This window comes from Carassius carassius, chromosome 40, assembly GCF_963082965.1.
Source record: "Carassius carassius chromosome 40, fCarCar2.1, whole genome shotgun sequence".
Lineage (NCBI taxonomy): Eukaryota > Metazoa > Chordata > Actinopteri > Cypriniformes > Cyprinidae > Carassius > Carassius carassius.
The window spans coordinates 4007168-4025393 of record NC_081794.1 but is presented as its reverse complement, the minus strand read 5'-3'; the positions used below and the strand labels follow the sequence as shown (position 1 = coordinate 4025393).

General features: G+C 36.4%; 1 protein-coding gene across 1 annotated transcript in view; it reads right to left on the bottom strand.

Annotated features, from left to right (window-relative positions):
• Positions 1 to 18226, bottom strand: part of LOC132121978 (sodium channel protein type 4 subunit alpha A) — a 53476-nt gene that overhangs the window by 1959 nt on the left and 33291 nt on the right. Inside the window, exons 15-26 of the mRNA XM_059531755.1 lie at positions 17998 to 18171; positions 17431 to 17787; positions 7945 to 8316; positions 5785 to 5911; positions 5535 to 5689; positions 5213 to 5386; positions 4992 to 5114; positions 3109 to 3387; positions 2713 to 2766; positions 943 to 1080; positions 736 to 840; positions 291 to 561 (exon numbers count right to left, since the gene is read on the bottom strand). Coding sequence (XP_059387738.1) covers positions 291 to 561; positions 736 to 840; positions 943 to 1080; positions 2713 to 2766; positions 3109 to 3387; positions 4992 to 5114; positions 5213 to 5386; positions 5535 to 5689; positions 5785 to 5911; positions 7945 to 8316; positions 17431 to 17787; positions 17998 to 18171 — 2329 coding nt within the window. The remainder of the gene's footprint in view (positions 1 to 290; positions 562 to 735; positions 841 to 942; positions 1081 to 2712; positions 2767 to 3108; positions 3388 to 4991; positions 5115 to 5212; positions 5387 to 5534; positions 5690 to 5784; positions 5912 to 7944; positions 8317 to 17430; positions 17788 to 17997; positions 18172 to 18226) is intronic.

Below are 18226 nucleotides of genomic sequence, written 5' to 3'. Positions count from 1 at the left end.
TTTTGTTTTTTTTGATGTAGTAAACTTGCTCGAACTAATCAATCTTAAAATGGCATGGTACTTCAGCAAATTCAAGTTTTGTTGTTTTCGGTTCAGTTTAGAGTAGGTTTTTGTGTATATTGTACATTATTTTCAAACACAATGGAGCATAAGCCTTGTTTGCATCATTTACTGGACATTTCACTTTGAATGTGCTACAAAACATGCAAGAGGAAACATAATGTAATTTTGCAGAAATGTCACTGCAGGCTTTTTTTTTTTTCATTGAGCTTGGGTTGATCTACACTTACCTGCTATAGAAAGGATGACCACAACAAAATCAAAGACGTTCCAGCCAATAGTGAAAAAGTAATGTCTGAGCGCAAACATCTTAAGTACGCATTCTCCTGTGAAGATGATGATGAAGAACAAATTGATCTTGTACAAGATATCCTCTTTCTCAGCACTCTGGTCATCTGTCTCTATCATCATGGTCACCATATTGAGGCAGATAAGCACCATGATAAAGATGTCAAAGAACTGTTTTGTTATGAAGTCAAACACCACACCCTGGATCTCATTCTGTTAGGAGAACAATGTACTGGATTAGTTTTTAAAAACCTCAAGAGATCTAATGCATATATATATATATATATATATATATATATATATATATACACATATATATATAACATTTGTTGAAAGTTGTTGAAAAAATCAATTAGTTGTTATCGATGTAAGTCGAGTGGTTCATACCGATGGCCTAGGAATAGGTTTTGGAGGTTTCTTGGAACCCAACTTCTTCATGGCATTGTAGTACTTTTTTTGCTCCTCTGTCATGAAAATGTCTTTCCCTCCAAAGTGCAGAAGAAACAAATATTAATTATTCTTTCTGTTAAAGAACTATCCAAATGTACAACACAAATGCAAAATATGGAGTTTAGTTAAAAAAGATATGCTTATCTTGGCCTTCTGCTGATTGAAGTTGTCAATGATGACACCAATGAAGAGGTTGAGAGTGAAAAAGGATCCAAAAATGATGAAAATAACAAAATATAGGTACATGTAAAGGTTGATCTCATATGAAGGCTGCTCTTCCACCTAACATGAAAAATAATCAAATGAATGACACAATAAATGTAAGTCACACTATAAGTAAGTTTTTAAACTCTAAACTAGGGCTGTCAGTTTAATGTGTTAACTTAATTAGTTAAAAAAAAATAACGCGATAAAAATATTTTAACGCCGTTAACACACTGGCCCCACCCCTAGACGTGCCATCATCTTATATTTCATACAGTTGACTGTTGACAATTATGATGCAGGGCAACAAACCCATAAACCTAGTTATACCCTAAAATTCAAGATATTGGGGCAAGAATGCCCCTTTATGAATTTTTTTGACTCTTATTTATATCATATGATAAGCCATATTACACTAGCAGCAAGTGCAATATCGCACAAGTGCTGTTTTTATCACAAAGAACACGAGTGCAACTCATAGACTGTAGGCTATTCTCTAAACAAGAAGTGTATATTATGTTACTTACACAGACCTATTTTAAAGACAATATTGTGTTTTTTTGTTCAATATTGCCAACAAAACAATTACCTATAAAGCCACAGAATTGTTGTGCGTCAGTGAGCAACAGAGCAGTGTTTAGTTTCTGAATGAATTCACGTGAATGAATCGTGTGAACCAATGATTCAAAGGCCCATTCATAGAGAGAGCCGTTTACTGAATTCCTGAATGAATCAGCCGTTTGATGAATCGAAACGAATAAATAAAGACATTCACAGACACCTGCTGGTGGTTTTAATTTCTTCTTTAGAGTTTCATTTAATTAAAATAAATAAAAAAACATTAAATGCATAGTTGACCAAAAATAGGTAAATTAATAAATAAGTTCTCTCATCATTTACTCACTCTCATGTTGTTTCAGACCTGAATTACTTACTTTTTTTTTGCACAACATACAAGAAGGTATTTTGAAGAATGTTGGTAATAAAGCTGTTTTGGCTACCAATGACTTTCATTGCATGAACAAAAAATACTGAGATGTTTCTCAAATTATCTTCTTTTATGTTCCATATTTTATGTTAGGTCTTTGTAGACTAAACATTTAACACAATGATGGCTTTAAATGATCTTTTGGGGGTATTTTCACAGCCAAATTTAGTTTGTGATTAGTTAGATGTTTTAATCTCAGCAACCTGTAATTAATTAGATTGACAGACACCCCTACTCTAAATAGAAATAAGTTCAATAATTTAAAAATAAGCTGTTGAACAGGCCTCCACTACAAATCTCAAATCAATGGCATGACTTTGACAACCTTTGCCACAGGGAAAGATTGATTGATTACACAAAGCTATGGCATCAGAACACAATATATAGCTCAAGTTGTATGTACTAAGCATGTTTTATCCCTTTTAACACTATAACCAGTTTTATGACAACAAGATTCTTAATTTTCTTTCTATAAATTTGTTTGATTCTATCTAAAAACAGCAGCATACAGGTTTAGAAAGACATGAGAGTATAGAACAGTGGAATATTTATCAACTATTCTTTTTACCCTAAGTGAGAAATTTGCTTATTAATTGGACACCACTTTGCAACATATCAAATAGTTGTGTTGACTATTAACTGTATTGTGAACCTGCAACATGCGTGCATATACTACATTATTTGTAGCAGTTGTACAGGTGGAAACACTGTCATTCACGTACCTCTCTAGAATCCACTGCAGCGTACATGATATCCATCCAGCCTTTAAACGTAGCCTATGTGGAGAGAAGTATTTTCTGAATATCAGCATGTCATATAAAACCCATTTATTCATAATGCATTTGTGCTGAGTTACCTCTGTGTCCTCTGACGCATAAAAAGGAAAGGACAGGAAAATACATTCACTGACAGTAAATATGTTAAAACTCTGACATTATTATACTCGGTGTCTACATGAAATTTCTCTAATTTTTTTTTTAGCTTAGTTTAATTAAATGCTTTACTCTTTTGAGTTTTGAATTTGCTTGATCAAGCAAATATCATCATGGTATGACTGTTAATGGTTACATGTGTACCGTATGTATTAGAATAAACTCTGCAAGTCATAATAAACTTACAATTTGCAGTAGAGAGAGGTAGCCGAGTCCCACATTGTCATAGTTGACCTTCACATTGACCCAGTGTGCCTCATTGGTGTACATAAGGGCCATACAGTCACTCTTGTTGTTGACCACATCCATGGGGAAGCGTTCCTCTGTGGTGGTGTTTATGCAGTGGTAGAACTTTCCAGCAAACAGATTGACTCCCATAATGCTGAAGATGAGCCAGAATATCAGACACACCAGCAGCACATTGAAAATAGAGGGAATGGCACCAACCAGTGCATTCACTACCACCTGTATGGGACATAAACACTATCTGGAATTAGAGACAAATGGTATTTATGTGGATACATTTTACAGTCAAGGCCAGAAATATCAGCACCCTTGGTAAATATGATCAAAAGAGGCTGTGAAAATTAATCTGCATTGTTGATCCTTTTGATCTTGTATAAAAAAATAAAACAAAAATCACAAACATCTAAACTTTTATGAAATTAATGTTTTTCTCAAATACACGTTGGACACAATTATTGGCACCCCTAGAAATTATTTTAAGTAAAATTCTTCTGAAGTATATTCCCATTAATATTCACCAGGGTGATTATGAACATGAAATTATCCAGCCATGGCTTCCTGTTTCAAAGAAATATAAATAAGAGGGAAAACAAAGCCCAAATTCCCTTAATCATCCATCAAAATGAGAAAAACCAAAGTATATATTTCTGATGTGCAGAAAAAGTTAATTGAGCATCACAAATTAGTGAAGTGGCTTTAAGAAAAGAGTTAGAGCAGTGAAAATTCGCATTTCCACCATAAAGGCAATAGTTACAAATTTCCATTTAACAGAAAATGTTACGAATCTGCATGAAAGAGGACGTGTGCCTATATCATTCTAATGCATGGTGAGGAGATCAGTTTGAGTGGCCAAAGACTCTCAAAAGACTACAGCTGGAAAATTGCAGAAAATAGTTGAGTCTTGGGGTCAGAAAACCTTTTAAGAAATGGTCAAACAGAACCTACATCACCACATGTTGTTTAGGATTTTTTCAAGAAAAAATCTCCTAGCTCATCCAAAAACAAACTAAAGCATATTCAGTTATAAGACATGACTGGAACTTCAAATGGGACCGGCCTCTATGGTGAGATAAAACAGCAGCAAACACTCAGGATGGTTTTGGTGAACACAGAGATAAAAAGTACCCCATGTGTACATGAAATATATTGCTGTATTTTTAATTTCGTTGGCCTATATTTCTGCTGGAGGTCCTGGACATCTTGTTTAGACACATGGCATCTTTCATTCTATCAAATACCAACAGATAAAAAATCAAAAAGTGACTGACTCTGTTAGAAATCTTATAATGGGCCATTTTTAGATCTTCCAACCGTACAATAATCCAAACACAAACCTCGAAAACAACACAGAAATGGGTCACTGGGCACAAAACCAAGCTTCTGCTATGGCCATTCCAGTCCTCTGACCTGAACCCTATAGAAAATGAGTGTGGTGAACTTAAGAGGAGAAGCACCAACATGGAGCTGGGAATCTAAAGGGTCTGGAGTAATTCTGGATGAAGGAATGATCTCTGATCTCTTGTGAGGTGTTCTCTTACCTCATCAGGCATTATAGGAGAAAACCTAGACCTCTTAAATCGGCAAATGATACAAAAAGTATTGAATAAAATTGTGGCCAATGTGTATTAGATAAAAACATTTATTTCATAATGATATTTCTTCCCATTTTAAATTATCATTATCTAATGAAAGGTTAGATTTTTGTGAATTATTTTGTGAAACGATTAACAATACAGATAAATTTTCACAGCCTTCTTTGATTATATTTACCAGATCTTTATTTGAAAAACCACACACAAATGCATAAATGAAGAGTCTCTTACCCTCATTCCTTCAAATCGTGACAGGGCTCGAAGTGGTCGAAGAGCCCTGAGTGTTCTGAGAGATTTGATTGCTCCCAGCTCAGAATATCCCAATAAATTAGCTGTTAAACTGACTAGTGACACCTGAGTAAAACAGCACATTATCAATACACAGTCTTCGGCATCTGACATGCATTTGCTTATAAGGGTGAAGCTTTGGCAAAAAGAAAAGGTGAACTCACATCCACAATGAGGAAGTCCAGCCAGCACCACGCATTAGTGAAGTAAGTCTTGAAACCATATGCCACCCACTTTAGTAACATCTCTACTATGAAAATGTATGTAAAGACTTTATCAGCATACTCCAGGATAATCTTGATCACTCTGCGGCGCTCTATGTTGATATCCTCAAAAGCCTGACAGAATAAAAGTTGATACATCAGACAAACATTAATGGATTTATAATTTCCCTTTACCTTAAAATGAAATTAAACATTTAGATTTAATATCATACAGATTTAATATGCAGTTTACTAAGCATAGGTTCAGTATTGACAGACAGACCAGAGCTCCACTACTAAGAAGGATCATAAAGATGATGAAGGTTTCAAAGTAGTCATGCTCAACGATGGTGAAGCATGTTCTTCGAAGGTTCCACCACTTTTTCCCCCATCCTTCTGTGATGTCTACGTTCAAAAATGTAAATCGCTTAACACAACCTAAATAAAAATAGAGAAAAATAAATAAGATATTTCTGGGCTTGAAGTGATGCCTTGAGTATTAACATTCCTAACAAAGGAAAATGCATGCACACCCTCTGTGAAACAAGACTCTGGCTCTTCAGGCTCTGGTTCTTCTTCCTCTTCAGGCTCAGGCTCAGGTTCTGGAGGCTGGTAGTCCACTGTGCTACAAACTGATGAGTCATCATCATTGAGAGCAGTCTGTGCAGAAAAAAATATGTAAAGAAATGAGAGAGAATGAAAAACAAATGTGAGGAGAACAAAACAAAAAGTATTAAAGTAATGTTTCCTAAAATTTTGAGACTAAAGACTAAAGCATTAGACAAAAATCACTGATATATACTGATATAAATATATATAAATTATGATACTTTTTACATGATAACATTTTAAAGTTTATTAAAGGGGTCATATGATGTTGCTAAAAATAACATTATCTTGTGTATTTGGTGTAATGAAACGTGTTTATACGGTTAAAAAAACACATTATTTTCCACATAGTGTTCATTATTGTTTCTCCATTATGCATTATGCATATTATCCATTCTGAAACATGTTGATTTTTACAAAGCTCATTGTTATGAATAGCTAGGTGTGCTCTGATTGGCCAGCTATCCAGTGTGTTGTGATTGGCTGAATGGCTCAAGCGTGTGATGAAAATGTTATTCTCCTTACCACAGTGGTTCCCAGTCCCAGTCCCCTCGCACCCCACTGCTCTTCATATTTTGCATGTCTCTCTTAGTTAACACACCTGACTCATATAACCAGCTTGTTAGAAGAGAGCTACGTGCATAATCTGCGTTCTGATTTATTTTATCCCTGCAACGGGTTCATTGCTCCCTACTCACTGAGCAGGGGAAATCCATTGAAGTTTACTTCACTTCTGAATAATAATTCATGGATTTGTGCTGTGCTGCTGCCTGCAGCACACTTTAATGCCCTTTGAATGGAACTTATACAATTGTTTCGAACTGGAACCATGGTGGAATATCCAGTGATGTCCACTTCGCAGGGCACTTATGGTCGAATAGAACAAGTGTTGTACATGATAAGAGGACTGGGATTGGGAAACACTGCCTTCCTATACTGTGATGCTGTGTCTCAGTGTGACAAAATCAAAAATAATATAACCCATTATATACAAGGCATTTTTTACATCCAGTGGGGACATAATTACTGATTATAATGACTGATACTGTGTTTTTAAGCGTTACGTTGTGTATTGCACTGTGTAAACATAAAACCATGTCTGCATTTGTGATTGGAGAAACGACAAACAAAAAACACTACACTGCTTAAAACTAACGTTTGAATTATCAGTGGCAAATTCTTTAAATAAGTAAACGTACTTCGTACTTACAGGCAGTGAGTCAGAAGTGCCAAACTGTCCTTGCAAAGTTGTAACTGCCCCACTTTATAGAAACAGACACCGGTAGTGTAGGCTACTATCACAGGAGACAGTCCTCATCCTCCATAAAATGCACTGCACACATCTGAATATTTGGGTTGAATACAACAGTGTTGTAAATACAACTTAACCACTGATTTCTAGTTGTGTCCTCTTTTGGAAGGCAAACAAAGTACCTTGGCTTTCACAACCAAACACATCATCTCCATGACATGGCGCCAGTGGCAACAACGAAAATAAAAGTTACGCCTTCTTTCTTTGCGTGAACATTTGGGCAGCGTTATGCAAATCTTCCCACATCGTGATGTAGAAATGTGGGGGCGTGTTTAAACGAGGACGTGGACAAGTCTTAACTTATATAAAGAATATCTCTCTGGATTTGAGACTTTAGTCTTTGCAACTTTACAGTTCTTCTTTATGCACCAAGAGCTTGAAACACTCCAAAGAGAAAGGAAAAATTAAAATAATCACATCATATGACCCCTTTAAAAGTTTTTAAAAAGTATTCAATTTTAAAATAAAATGACAGGCCAAAATCATAATTTTAAGGGGGAAATAAAGACATTTAATGTGTTTAACATCCAATAATTTGTAACCTTTTATTTTGTTTAAAAGTTTTATCTAGCATAACTATTCTAGCATAGATTTCTCACCATAGAATACATGGGATTTGTACCTCTAATGCTGGCTTTCTTTCTTTCTTTCTTTCTTTCTTTCTTTCTTTCTTTCTTTCTTTCTTTCTTTCTTTCTTTCGCTACTGGTAAACCACAGTACACATCATTCTAGATAATGAGGGAGGCAGAGAGAGGACAGATTGTTGTTTTACCTTTTCATCCCCCTCATCAGAAGATTCATCAGAGTCCTCATCATCTTCAACATCAGACTCACAACGAGCAATAGGTACAGTCAGTGTTGGAGGCAAACAGTTGGTCAAGCCATCTGCCATTTTCACCTCATCCAGGTGATTAATAGCACACAGTTCTATGTCTCCTTCCCTTCCACCTTCATTATTGTCAGGAGGTTTGTTTCCTAGAATCTGGCGCAACTTACTGGCGATGAAGGATTTGAGCCAATCTATACCCCTGGTGATGCGACCAATGGCGATCTGAAGGTTGTTCATCTCACCATCATCATCACCTCCAGACAGGTTATCCCCGCTGAAGGAGCTGAGCAGCAGAGCCAGGAACAGGTTCAGTACCTGAGAAGTACAGGTCAGAATGAGGTTGGCAGGTTAAACACATACAGTATAAGGAGTTTGTGTAGCTTAAGTGGCAAATGTGGCGCACTTGCCATGCTGCAAACTTACCTATACTTTAAGCTACTCTTTAAAAAAAGAGACAATTAAATATATGAATTAATATTTTTTTTTTTTTTTTTTTTTTTTTTAAAGAAGATGACATAAAATGCTAAGCAGGAACTAAATTAGGCCTCTCATTTACTGAAGAACTAATCCACTTGAAAAATGCAGATTATCCAATGCAACATAACATAGAGAAGACAGTTTATTAGATATGAGATTAACAGTTACAGTAACAATTTAAAATATACATATCTATCAGCTTGGTGCAAAATTTCAGTGTTTAGAACATGATCTTGGCTAACATCATTCAATTCTCAATAATAAAAGCTAGTTACAAAAATAACTGGTTCTCAGGTTATACATAGCCAATGTCAGGTGTAGGTAAGCTCTGTCATAATGAAGTTTCAGTAAATATTATATTGTCTGGAATCATGGGGTAGGGATGATCTTTAGGATCTAAGCAAACACATAGTTACAGAATCCATGGTTGGTGTCATTTGTCTTAGGCACAGGCTGAGAAAGATAGAAAAGAGAATAAATAAGAGCACATGAGGGGATAGGACAGGTAGCAAAAGGCAAAATGTAGATGGTTCATAGTGTAGCTTGGTTCATATGACCACACAAATGTTTAAGAGCCACATTTAAAAAATACTGAATATTGAGAATCGTGCATTATTTTGAGGAAACCAGGCATGATTTTATGTAGAAAAAATTATATAATTCCAAGAAAAAGTTGTAGGACACAATATCATGAGAATTAAAGGGATAGGTCACCCAAAAATGAAAATTCTGTCATTGATTACTCACCCTCACGTAGTTCCAAACCCTTAAGACCTCCGTTCTTCTTCGGAACACAAATTAAGATATTTTTGATGAAATCCGAGAGATCACTGACCCTCCCATAGACAGCAAGGTTACTACAATGAACAAGATCCAGAAACGTAGCAAGGACTAGGGATGTTAATTTCGGTTATTTTTCCTAATTGACAACCGAATATATATAGAAAACGAATAAATAGACCTATATGATAAATATAATTTTACTTAAATAATAAATTAAGAAACTGAAAGAAAAAGAAAAACTGTGTAAAAAATAAATACAGTCAGTCAAACATATGGAAAAAAACACACTGCTCAGTTTAAATATGTAGTAAAATCTGTGCCGTTAAGTGTTATAACTGTAACGCTGTAATGTTATGCAAAACAATTTTTTTACATGGATATTGGAGCGCAAATAAAGTACATAATAAAAAATAATTTGCCATTAAAATACATTGCGAATACGGAATAATTTGATTTTGTGTCAAATGAGAGACCTAACTTTGGTTTCAGTTTCAATTTAGCCTAAATGAATTCATTTTGCCTTGTCGTTTATATTGTTATAGCTTATTTTTTTAATTCTTGTTTTTTTTCTAAATATCCTATACTGTTAACTGAAATGATATGTTGTGGAGTGAGGGGAACACAGTGTTTATTATAATGTTTGTAAACAATTTGCATCGGCATTAGGCCTGTTTCTGAATGAAATAATAAAATGTGACTTATATATATTTTATACCATGCAGCAAACCTTTTTAAATATTTTGAGAAATTATTGAAAAAATTAAATAAATTACTTTTAAACCTTTTAACTGATTGTATTAATCAGTCAAAATTTTAACGGTCAGTTAATGGTTAAGCGGTTAAAATGAACATCCCTAGCAAGGACATTGGTAAGATAGTCCATGTGGGATTAGGGGTTCAACTGTAATTTTACGAAGCTATGAGAATACTTTTTCTGCGCAAAATAATGACTATTCAATAATTCTTCTCCTCCTCATCCCTTCTGCAGCAGTGCGCCTCCATTGTGGGGAGAGTATCACGATGCATGCACTTGCTTCTGCTTCATGTAAACATGCATGCGCATGGTGCCGATGCTTACGCTGTGCGATTAATCGAAATCATCATAAAATCACGATTTGAGTGTGCACGATTTCTAAATTACTTTATAGCAGTATTTTCCGCAGCCCCGACCTCCCGCAGTATGCTATCCGATCCAATCAGAATGCAGTGCGCCTAAATGGAGCACGACAACAGAGTAACTCCAGGTCCACTGTCTGTGATGCGTATTTTTTCTGAGCCCATGTTAATGGAATGCGAAAGATGTGAACAGAAAAGGTTAGAAATAGAAAGGTGCGAAAATAATCAATATCTAGCACATGAGCATAGAGAGAGGTGTGAGTGCACAGGACACAGTTTAAACGAGAGGAGACATGTTTTAAGTGTGCGCACTCTGTATCTGAGCGTGTATCTGAGCACGCGCATCTGGTTTTGTGACAGAGCAAAGGAATCTGCGTGCGAGCAGAGAGATTATTTTAATGTGCTTTCGCGTTTCAATAACGCGCTCTCGCTGCTGCTTCTGTTTCTGCATCGCATACACATACTTTATATACACATGCGGACAGAGTATGTGTGAGCCTGTATAATGTATAACAAATATATTTCAACACCTGAGGCACCGCTATAATGAGCTCTATGATCAATGCATGGCAAAAAATAATAATTATTATTTATTTTTTTGCCATATGTCTAGACATTTTGTCAAACCTTCACTTAGTGATTATTTTGAATATGTTAATTCTAGAGACATGTTACAACTTCTTGATAAAGCTCTAATTGGTTGTCTTTTGGAAATATGTTTCAATTTCATACTGAATGCATTTATGACTGTAAAGCATGTCTGTGTGTGTCAAAATTGTGATTAAAATCTAAATCACAAAATTGATCAAAGAAACCGTGATAGGTTTTTTTTTGTCAATATCGCACAGCCCTAGTTTACATGAAGCAGAAGTAAGCGATGCATCGCGATACTCTCCACAATAGCGGCACACCACTGCAGACGGGATGAGGAGGGGAATAATTAATTAATTAAGAATTTTTTATTTTTGGGTGAACGATCCATTTAAGTCATATCATTTTAATTTCATAAATCTTTGCTCATGTCACAATATAGTGCAATATGGTTTGTAATATTACATTTTCCAGCAGTTCAGTGCTTAAATATATCTTTGACACTGTGGGTATGAATTTATCAGGGTATGTGGGGGTATTTAAAGCTCTTGGCCAAATCAAAAATATATCATTACCAATTAATCTTCCTTAGTCAAGTTTCTCAATGCTATATTTATCATAGTAGTGTCATGATACTATAATAATGGCCCTGTACATCAAAGCACAGATTATTTGGCACTCAGTCACATCCTAGTGCAAAATGCCCAGACCATCTGACAACATATCAGCCTATTGTATGAAATAGTACATCAATCTTCCTGAGAAACACAGCAGTAGAAGCAGGTGCTGTGATTTTCACAGTGCACATCAGAGCTGTATGCCAAATGAGGCCACTGATATTTGGTTTCCCATCTTACACTCCTCTAGTCTACTTTTTTCATCCAGCCCACTAAACTTAGAGTGCAGATGCAACTCATGTCAATACCAACACTCCATAAAATTTCACTGCTCTCCATCATGTGGTGTATTCTGCTAGTTTTGCTTTAAGACACTCTGGTTTAGCTCAGTAAAATATATAAATAAATAAATAAATAAATTGCATGCAAATGAAAAAAAAGTTGTGAAAAATAAGAAGCAAGAGTTATATATTTATAACTATGTACACACATTTTTTGTCTATGGTTTTCAATGATTTTTAGGCTTGATCTGTCCAAATAACAGATTACATTTGTCAGGGCTCTGGTTTGATCATCAGCCTTTCTGTTGTGTTTATATCTTAGGTTGTCAGTTCCACTCACTCTGCCATCACAGCTGTACCTTATTCTAATTAGTGCTCCAGCTCTCCTCACACACACCTGTCTCTCATTTTTGCATTGATTTTCTCCACTATTTATGCCTCTCTCTTTCTTTGCGTCTCTGTCAGTGTGTCTTGGTTACTGTCTGTTTCACTACTGGCCTTAAGACTTTCTTGCTCTAGTTGTGCCTAGTTTACATGCCCTGTTTGTTTATTTAATCTTGCTTTTTCTTCTTTGATTTACCCAGTTCCTGTACGCAGTTCTGTTTTGGATCCCTTACCTGGTTTCTGATTTTCTGTGTTTGTTTTGGACTATTGCCTCTGCTTTTGGTCAATAAATTTAGCAAATTGCTAATCTGCTCTTGGGTCCCTTTTTCATCCCAGCAACCCTAACAATGTTTTACTAAAATATGTTACAGTTTGACACATCTAACCACAACAAAAGATTTTGGATTTTTTAATTGCTTTGGATATAAGTTAATAAGACTATTGAATTTTCAATTACATGCTACTGTTTGGGGCATACACAAAAGTTTGGGTCAGTAAGATTTTTATTAATTTATTATTTTATTGAAGAAATTATTATTTTTATTTAGGAAGGATGCATTAAATTGATCAAGTATGACACTAAAGACATGTATAATGTTACAAATTATTTCTATTTCAAATAAATGCTGTTAATTTCAACTTTCTATTTATCAAAGAAACCAGAAAAAAACATGATTTCTGCAAAATTATTAATCAGCACAAATTTTAAATGTTAAAAATGTTTCTTGAGCAGCAAATCAGCATTTTAGAATGATTTCTAAAGGATCAGGTGACACAGAACAATGGAGTAATGATGCTTAAAATTCAGCTTTTGCTTCAGAAAATAAATTACATTTTGCAATGTATTTAAATAGAAAATTTGTATTTTCAATTGTTGTAATATTTTAACAATGTTACAATTTTTATGGTATTTTTTATCAAATAAATGCAGCTTTGGTGAACAAAAGAGACTTAAACTCATTTAAACTCTTTGAAAGGTAATGCATGTTTAGTTACATTATTATTTGCATTTATCATTATTTTTTGGGTCATGGCCCATGGCCCATGAGTTACTGTATAAAGTATAGCTTCTGCTGCTGTGCATCTCAGCTGTCCATGTTTGTTTCTTGTGTGCCAAGACTCACTTGAGCTGAGTCTTAGCACACAGCCAAGATCAAAACTGCTGTTCGCTGGCTCCAGTCATACGATGTAAATAGAAAGCAGCATCGAACATGTGGTTCTGTCGTGCATTGCATTTGTCCTGAAGACAAGTGCAGGAGAGTGTAACCACATGAAGAGTGTGTGAGAAAACGTATGTTAGCCATGGACCAGGTTGAGTAATGATGCTTTTGTTGGCTCGCTAAGAAAGGCCATTTCCTTTTCTCACTATGTATAACATGAGAGGAAGTGTATTAAGTCAGCAGCTCCTGCACAGTATGGTAATTACAGTACAGACCAAAAGTTTGGACACACCTCATTCAAAGAGTCTTCTATTTTCCTGACTATGAAAATTGTAGATTCACACTGAAGGCATCAAAACTATGAATTAACACATGTGGAATTATATATGGAATTATATACATAACAAAAAAGTGTGAAACAACTGAACTTGATTACTGCTTTGCACACTCTTGGCATTCTCTTGATGAGCTTCAAGAGGTAGTCACCTGAAATGGTCTTCCAACAGTCTTGAAGGAGTTCCCCGAGAGATGCTTAGCACTTGTTGGCCCTTTTGCCTTCTGTCTGCGGTCCAGCTCAACCCTAAACCATCTCGATTGGGTTCAGGTCCGGTGACTGTGGAGGCCAGGTCATCTGGTGCAGCACCCCATCACTCTCCTTCTTGGTCAAATAGCCCTTGATGCCTTCAGTGTGACTCTACAATTTTCATAGTCATGAAAATAAAGAAAACTCTTTGAATGAGAAGGTGTGTCCAAACTTTTGGTCTGTACTGTATGTGCACAGCACTGTTGCCAATTCTCACACGACAAATAAGCAACCACAGCTTCAAAAACAAGACCAAAACAAGGCCAATATTTTTTGATAATATATTATCATCAAGGTTATATATTATAGATTATTTATTACCAATATATAATGTAACATAGACACATATTTATAGCCTACTTAAATACTGGTTATTTGAACCAAATATACTCTTAGTATTAGACCTACTTGTTTTTTTTTTACAGCCCGTGATAGGTAATACATTACAAAAAATAAAAAATAAAAATTAGGCTACCTTATAAAGAAAAAAAAGACATCCCTTCTACGTCTACTACTATCATCACTTGGATTACAGCGTCACACAAATTATTTTTTTATGATTTTTCTTCAATGAGGGATTGAAGAAAAATCATGTTCAAAAAGAAGGAGTGTGAGGAGGTGGTGGAATATTCGATAAATTAAGCTACAGCATTTATATTATTGCACTGGTTGGCTATTAACTGTGAGCAGACAGAGTGTCAATCAATGCATTGGAGAATACAGTGAACATGAAGCTGTTTGTCCTCAGCGGCATGTGCTCCGGTTGTATTGTAAATAATGGCATTGTCAATATTGCCTATCAATTTATGCCCGATTGAGATGCAGAGGATAATAGTGAAGAGGATCATGCAGAAACTGTGCAAGCACACGGCTCTTACAGGATTGTATGTTTTTTTTTCTTTGTCGTTGTCTCATACTTTTAGATACGCTTCTATTTGCTACTGACTATGTTACTGCTGATGTTATAGTGATGCACGGGCCTGCTTTTTTTCCAACCCGCGGGTCCCACTTTTCTGAAATTATTTGGCCCGCCCCAGCCAGCCTCGCAAATAAAGTACAATTTCTTGACCCGCCCCGACCCGCCCCCCGCATCGGGGACATCACGAAATAACGTTGCTGCTTAGACCTTCGTATTGTAACCAGGGGCGTCGGACTGGGGGTAAAACCAGTACTGATTACCAGGGCCCCAAAGGAAGAGAGGGCCCTTGAAAAGTCTGGTATATATTTTCAAGGGGAGGGGGGCCCATTAGGACTGCCTATGCATAGGGCCCGGGATCTTGTGCAGCGCCCCTGATTGTAACCTTATCAAAGAACCTAATAAAATATGAAAATATATATTCCAAATATTTAATATAGGCTATTGGGAATTACACTAGTGATGGTTCATACGTGAACGAATATTTTAGGTGAACGAATCGTTCTCGTTCACTGAATCCATTGACTCATATTTGTCGTTCTGTGAAGATCTTCCCTCCACAGCAGTGCGCGAGCTCGGCGCTATTAGCAGCGCATGCGCAGCTCGTGAACAGCTCTGTGAACGGTTTCATCCTGTCAAAGAGCTACTCGAGATGTGACGGATCATGTGATTTGTTTAATGAAGTGAACGAATATGATCTTCTCGTAGGTGAACGAGTTCAATGAACTGATACATCTCGTTCGAAAACGAAATGAATGAGAGTATACAGGGACAGTCGGCCAAGCATGTAAATCTCGATCAGCAATCAGCAGATACAAACCGCAGTTATAGATGCACATACGCTCGTTTTCGTATTTAGCATTCAGAACATAACTCCACGTTTAAACCCCGATTTATTAATGTGAATATATAATATATGAACTGTCTGACCAAACAATTAAAATGTTTAATTATGCAAGAAAACCTTGTGCTTTGTTCACTGGAACAACTTTTTTAGACTATTTATTTAATGCGATCATACACACACTTTAATAAAGCCAAATCAGTTTTTGTCACAAGTAAATACGTTCGTTGACTTAAGACATAACACAAGACACTCTTTTTCGCCACCTGCTGTGGCGTATTTGTGTAATATGAAGAAATGGTAACTAAACAAATCAGTGAACGAATCCGAACAAATCATTTTGGTGAACGAACTGAAAATAAACGAATCTCTTGAAAGAATCTAAATTTTCACCACTAAATTCCACGCAACATAAATGGATTTTTAAAAATGTAGTTTTTAGTGACCCGCCCCAACCCGCCCCGCAAAAAAAGTGCCAATTTCTTAACCCACCCTGACCCGACCCACGGGTTACCCGCGTTTTATCCTGATTAAATCTTTAATACTGCGCATTACATGATTTAGTTTTTGTAGCATTTTTGTTACAGTAAGAAGTGTTTGCCAGCAAGTATTGCTCGCTGCCACAGCAACCACATGTTTAACACTTCTCGTAACTATGTGAAAAATATCTGTCTATACACATAAATTGTATAAGTTGAACACTGTTCATCGATTGACTGTTGATCTGAATGAGACAGAGAGAGAGAGAGAGAGAGAGAGATTCAGAGCAGAACATGTGCAAAGGAGGGAACATAAGGAACAGAATTAAGAGCCATTGCTTTAGAACATTGATGTTGAAACTTGTGAATCAATAAGAATCATTAGAAGACATTTTTCACACACCCCTAGTTTTGATGGCATGGCAACAACTCCTCCTCTTCTCTAGTCTAAAGCAAGCAGCATGGTCTTGCCCCCTTTGTTGCATTTTCCGGGGGTAGGGATTTATGTAAATTTCAGGATTTGTGATGTCACCAACCCGGGAAGAAGCTCACTGTAAACCCTATCAGCTCCAACTGTAGGCATTAAACTGTCATGTTTTAAAAGACAATGGATTGAACTTTCAGCGCTGTAACTTTGCAGATATTTACATGAACTAAAGTGAAATCACAACCAATCACCCCTTTAAAAGTTATGACTAATTAACACATGGTTACCCAGAGAAATCAGACGCTAACTGCTGTGTCACCTGAATGTCAACAACAGCCGGCCTGCCATCAGCAGTGCTGAAAATCCTTTTGGTTTGGCTTGGTTGCTACGCTAAAGCTTCAGATCAGTACAGCTTCAGGGTAACAGTTATGAAGATTATCAGCTTAGCAGTGACAGCAGATGTCTTATAATAATAGTGTTCCCTTTAAGTGTGGACGAAAATAGCACCATATCAGAGCTGTGCTGGACTAAGTGCTTTAGAAGCTCTTGCACAAACAATACACTGCAAAAATAATTTTTCTTATATCTTGATTTAAGAATATTTAGATATTTATACTGGAAAACAAGACAAAATACTAGTTAATAAAATCATCTGTGCAGTGTGTCAGTGGCATATCATCAGATGCTAATTCACCAAATCAGCAAAGTTAAGTGTTTTTCTCCAATAATATTTGACTCTTATTGTGTTTCTACTATCTCTGCTTCACCTACCACAAGGTTTCCAATGACCATGACCATCATGAAGACTATCAGGCACATGCTCGCTCCCGCCACCTCCATGCAGACCCACATGGTCTCGATCCACTCTCCACACAAGATCCGAAAGACAATGAGGAAAGAGTGGAAGAAGTCGTTCATGTGCCAGCGGGGCAGCTCGCAGTCCTCAGAAATCTTACAAACGCAGTCTTGGTAGTTCTTGCCAAAAAGCTGCATGCCCACCACGGCGAAGATGAAGACGATGATGGCCAGGACAAGCGTTAGGTTCCCCAGGGCACCTACCGAGTTGCCGATGATCTTGATCAGCATGCTAAGGGTGGGCCAAGATTTAGCCAGTTTGAAGACACGTAGCTACTTCCAGCACATCCGTCAGAGAGGGGCACAAACACACACACACACACACAAACACACACACAGTGAGAGACAGAATAGTATAGAAAGTTAAACTACATACCCTTTTTATACTAGCGTGAGGTATTTCTTAAATTCATACATTTTCCAGAAAACATAAATCACACAAACTATGAAATAAAAAAAAGGTATTGTGGGGTTACGACTTACCAAACGAAAGGACCTGAGAACCGACAATCCTTGAACATTGGCCAGTCCCAACTCTACCAGGCTGAGTGTGACAATGATACTGTCAAAAATGTTCCAGCCCACCTGGAAGTAGTAGTAGGGGTCCATGGCAACGAGCTTGAACACCATTTCAGCTGTGAAGATTCCTGTAAATACCTTGAAGAATAAAATTTTATGTGATGTGAGATACTACTAATAACCTGAAATAATG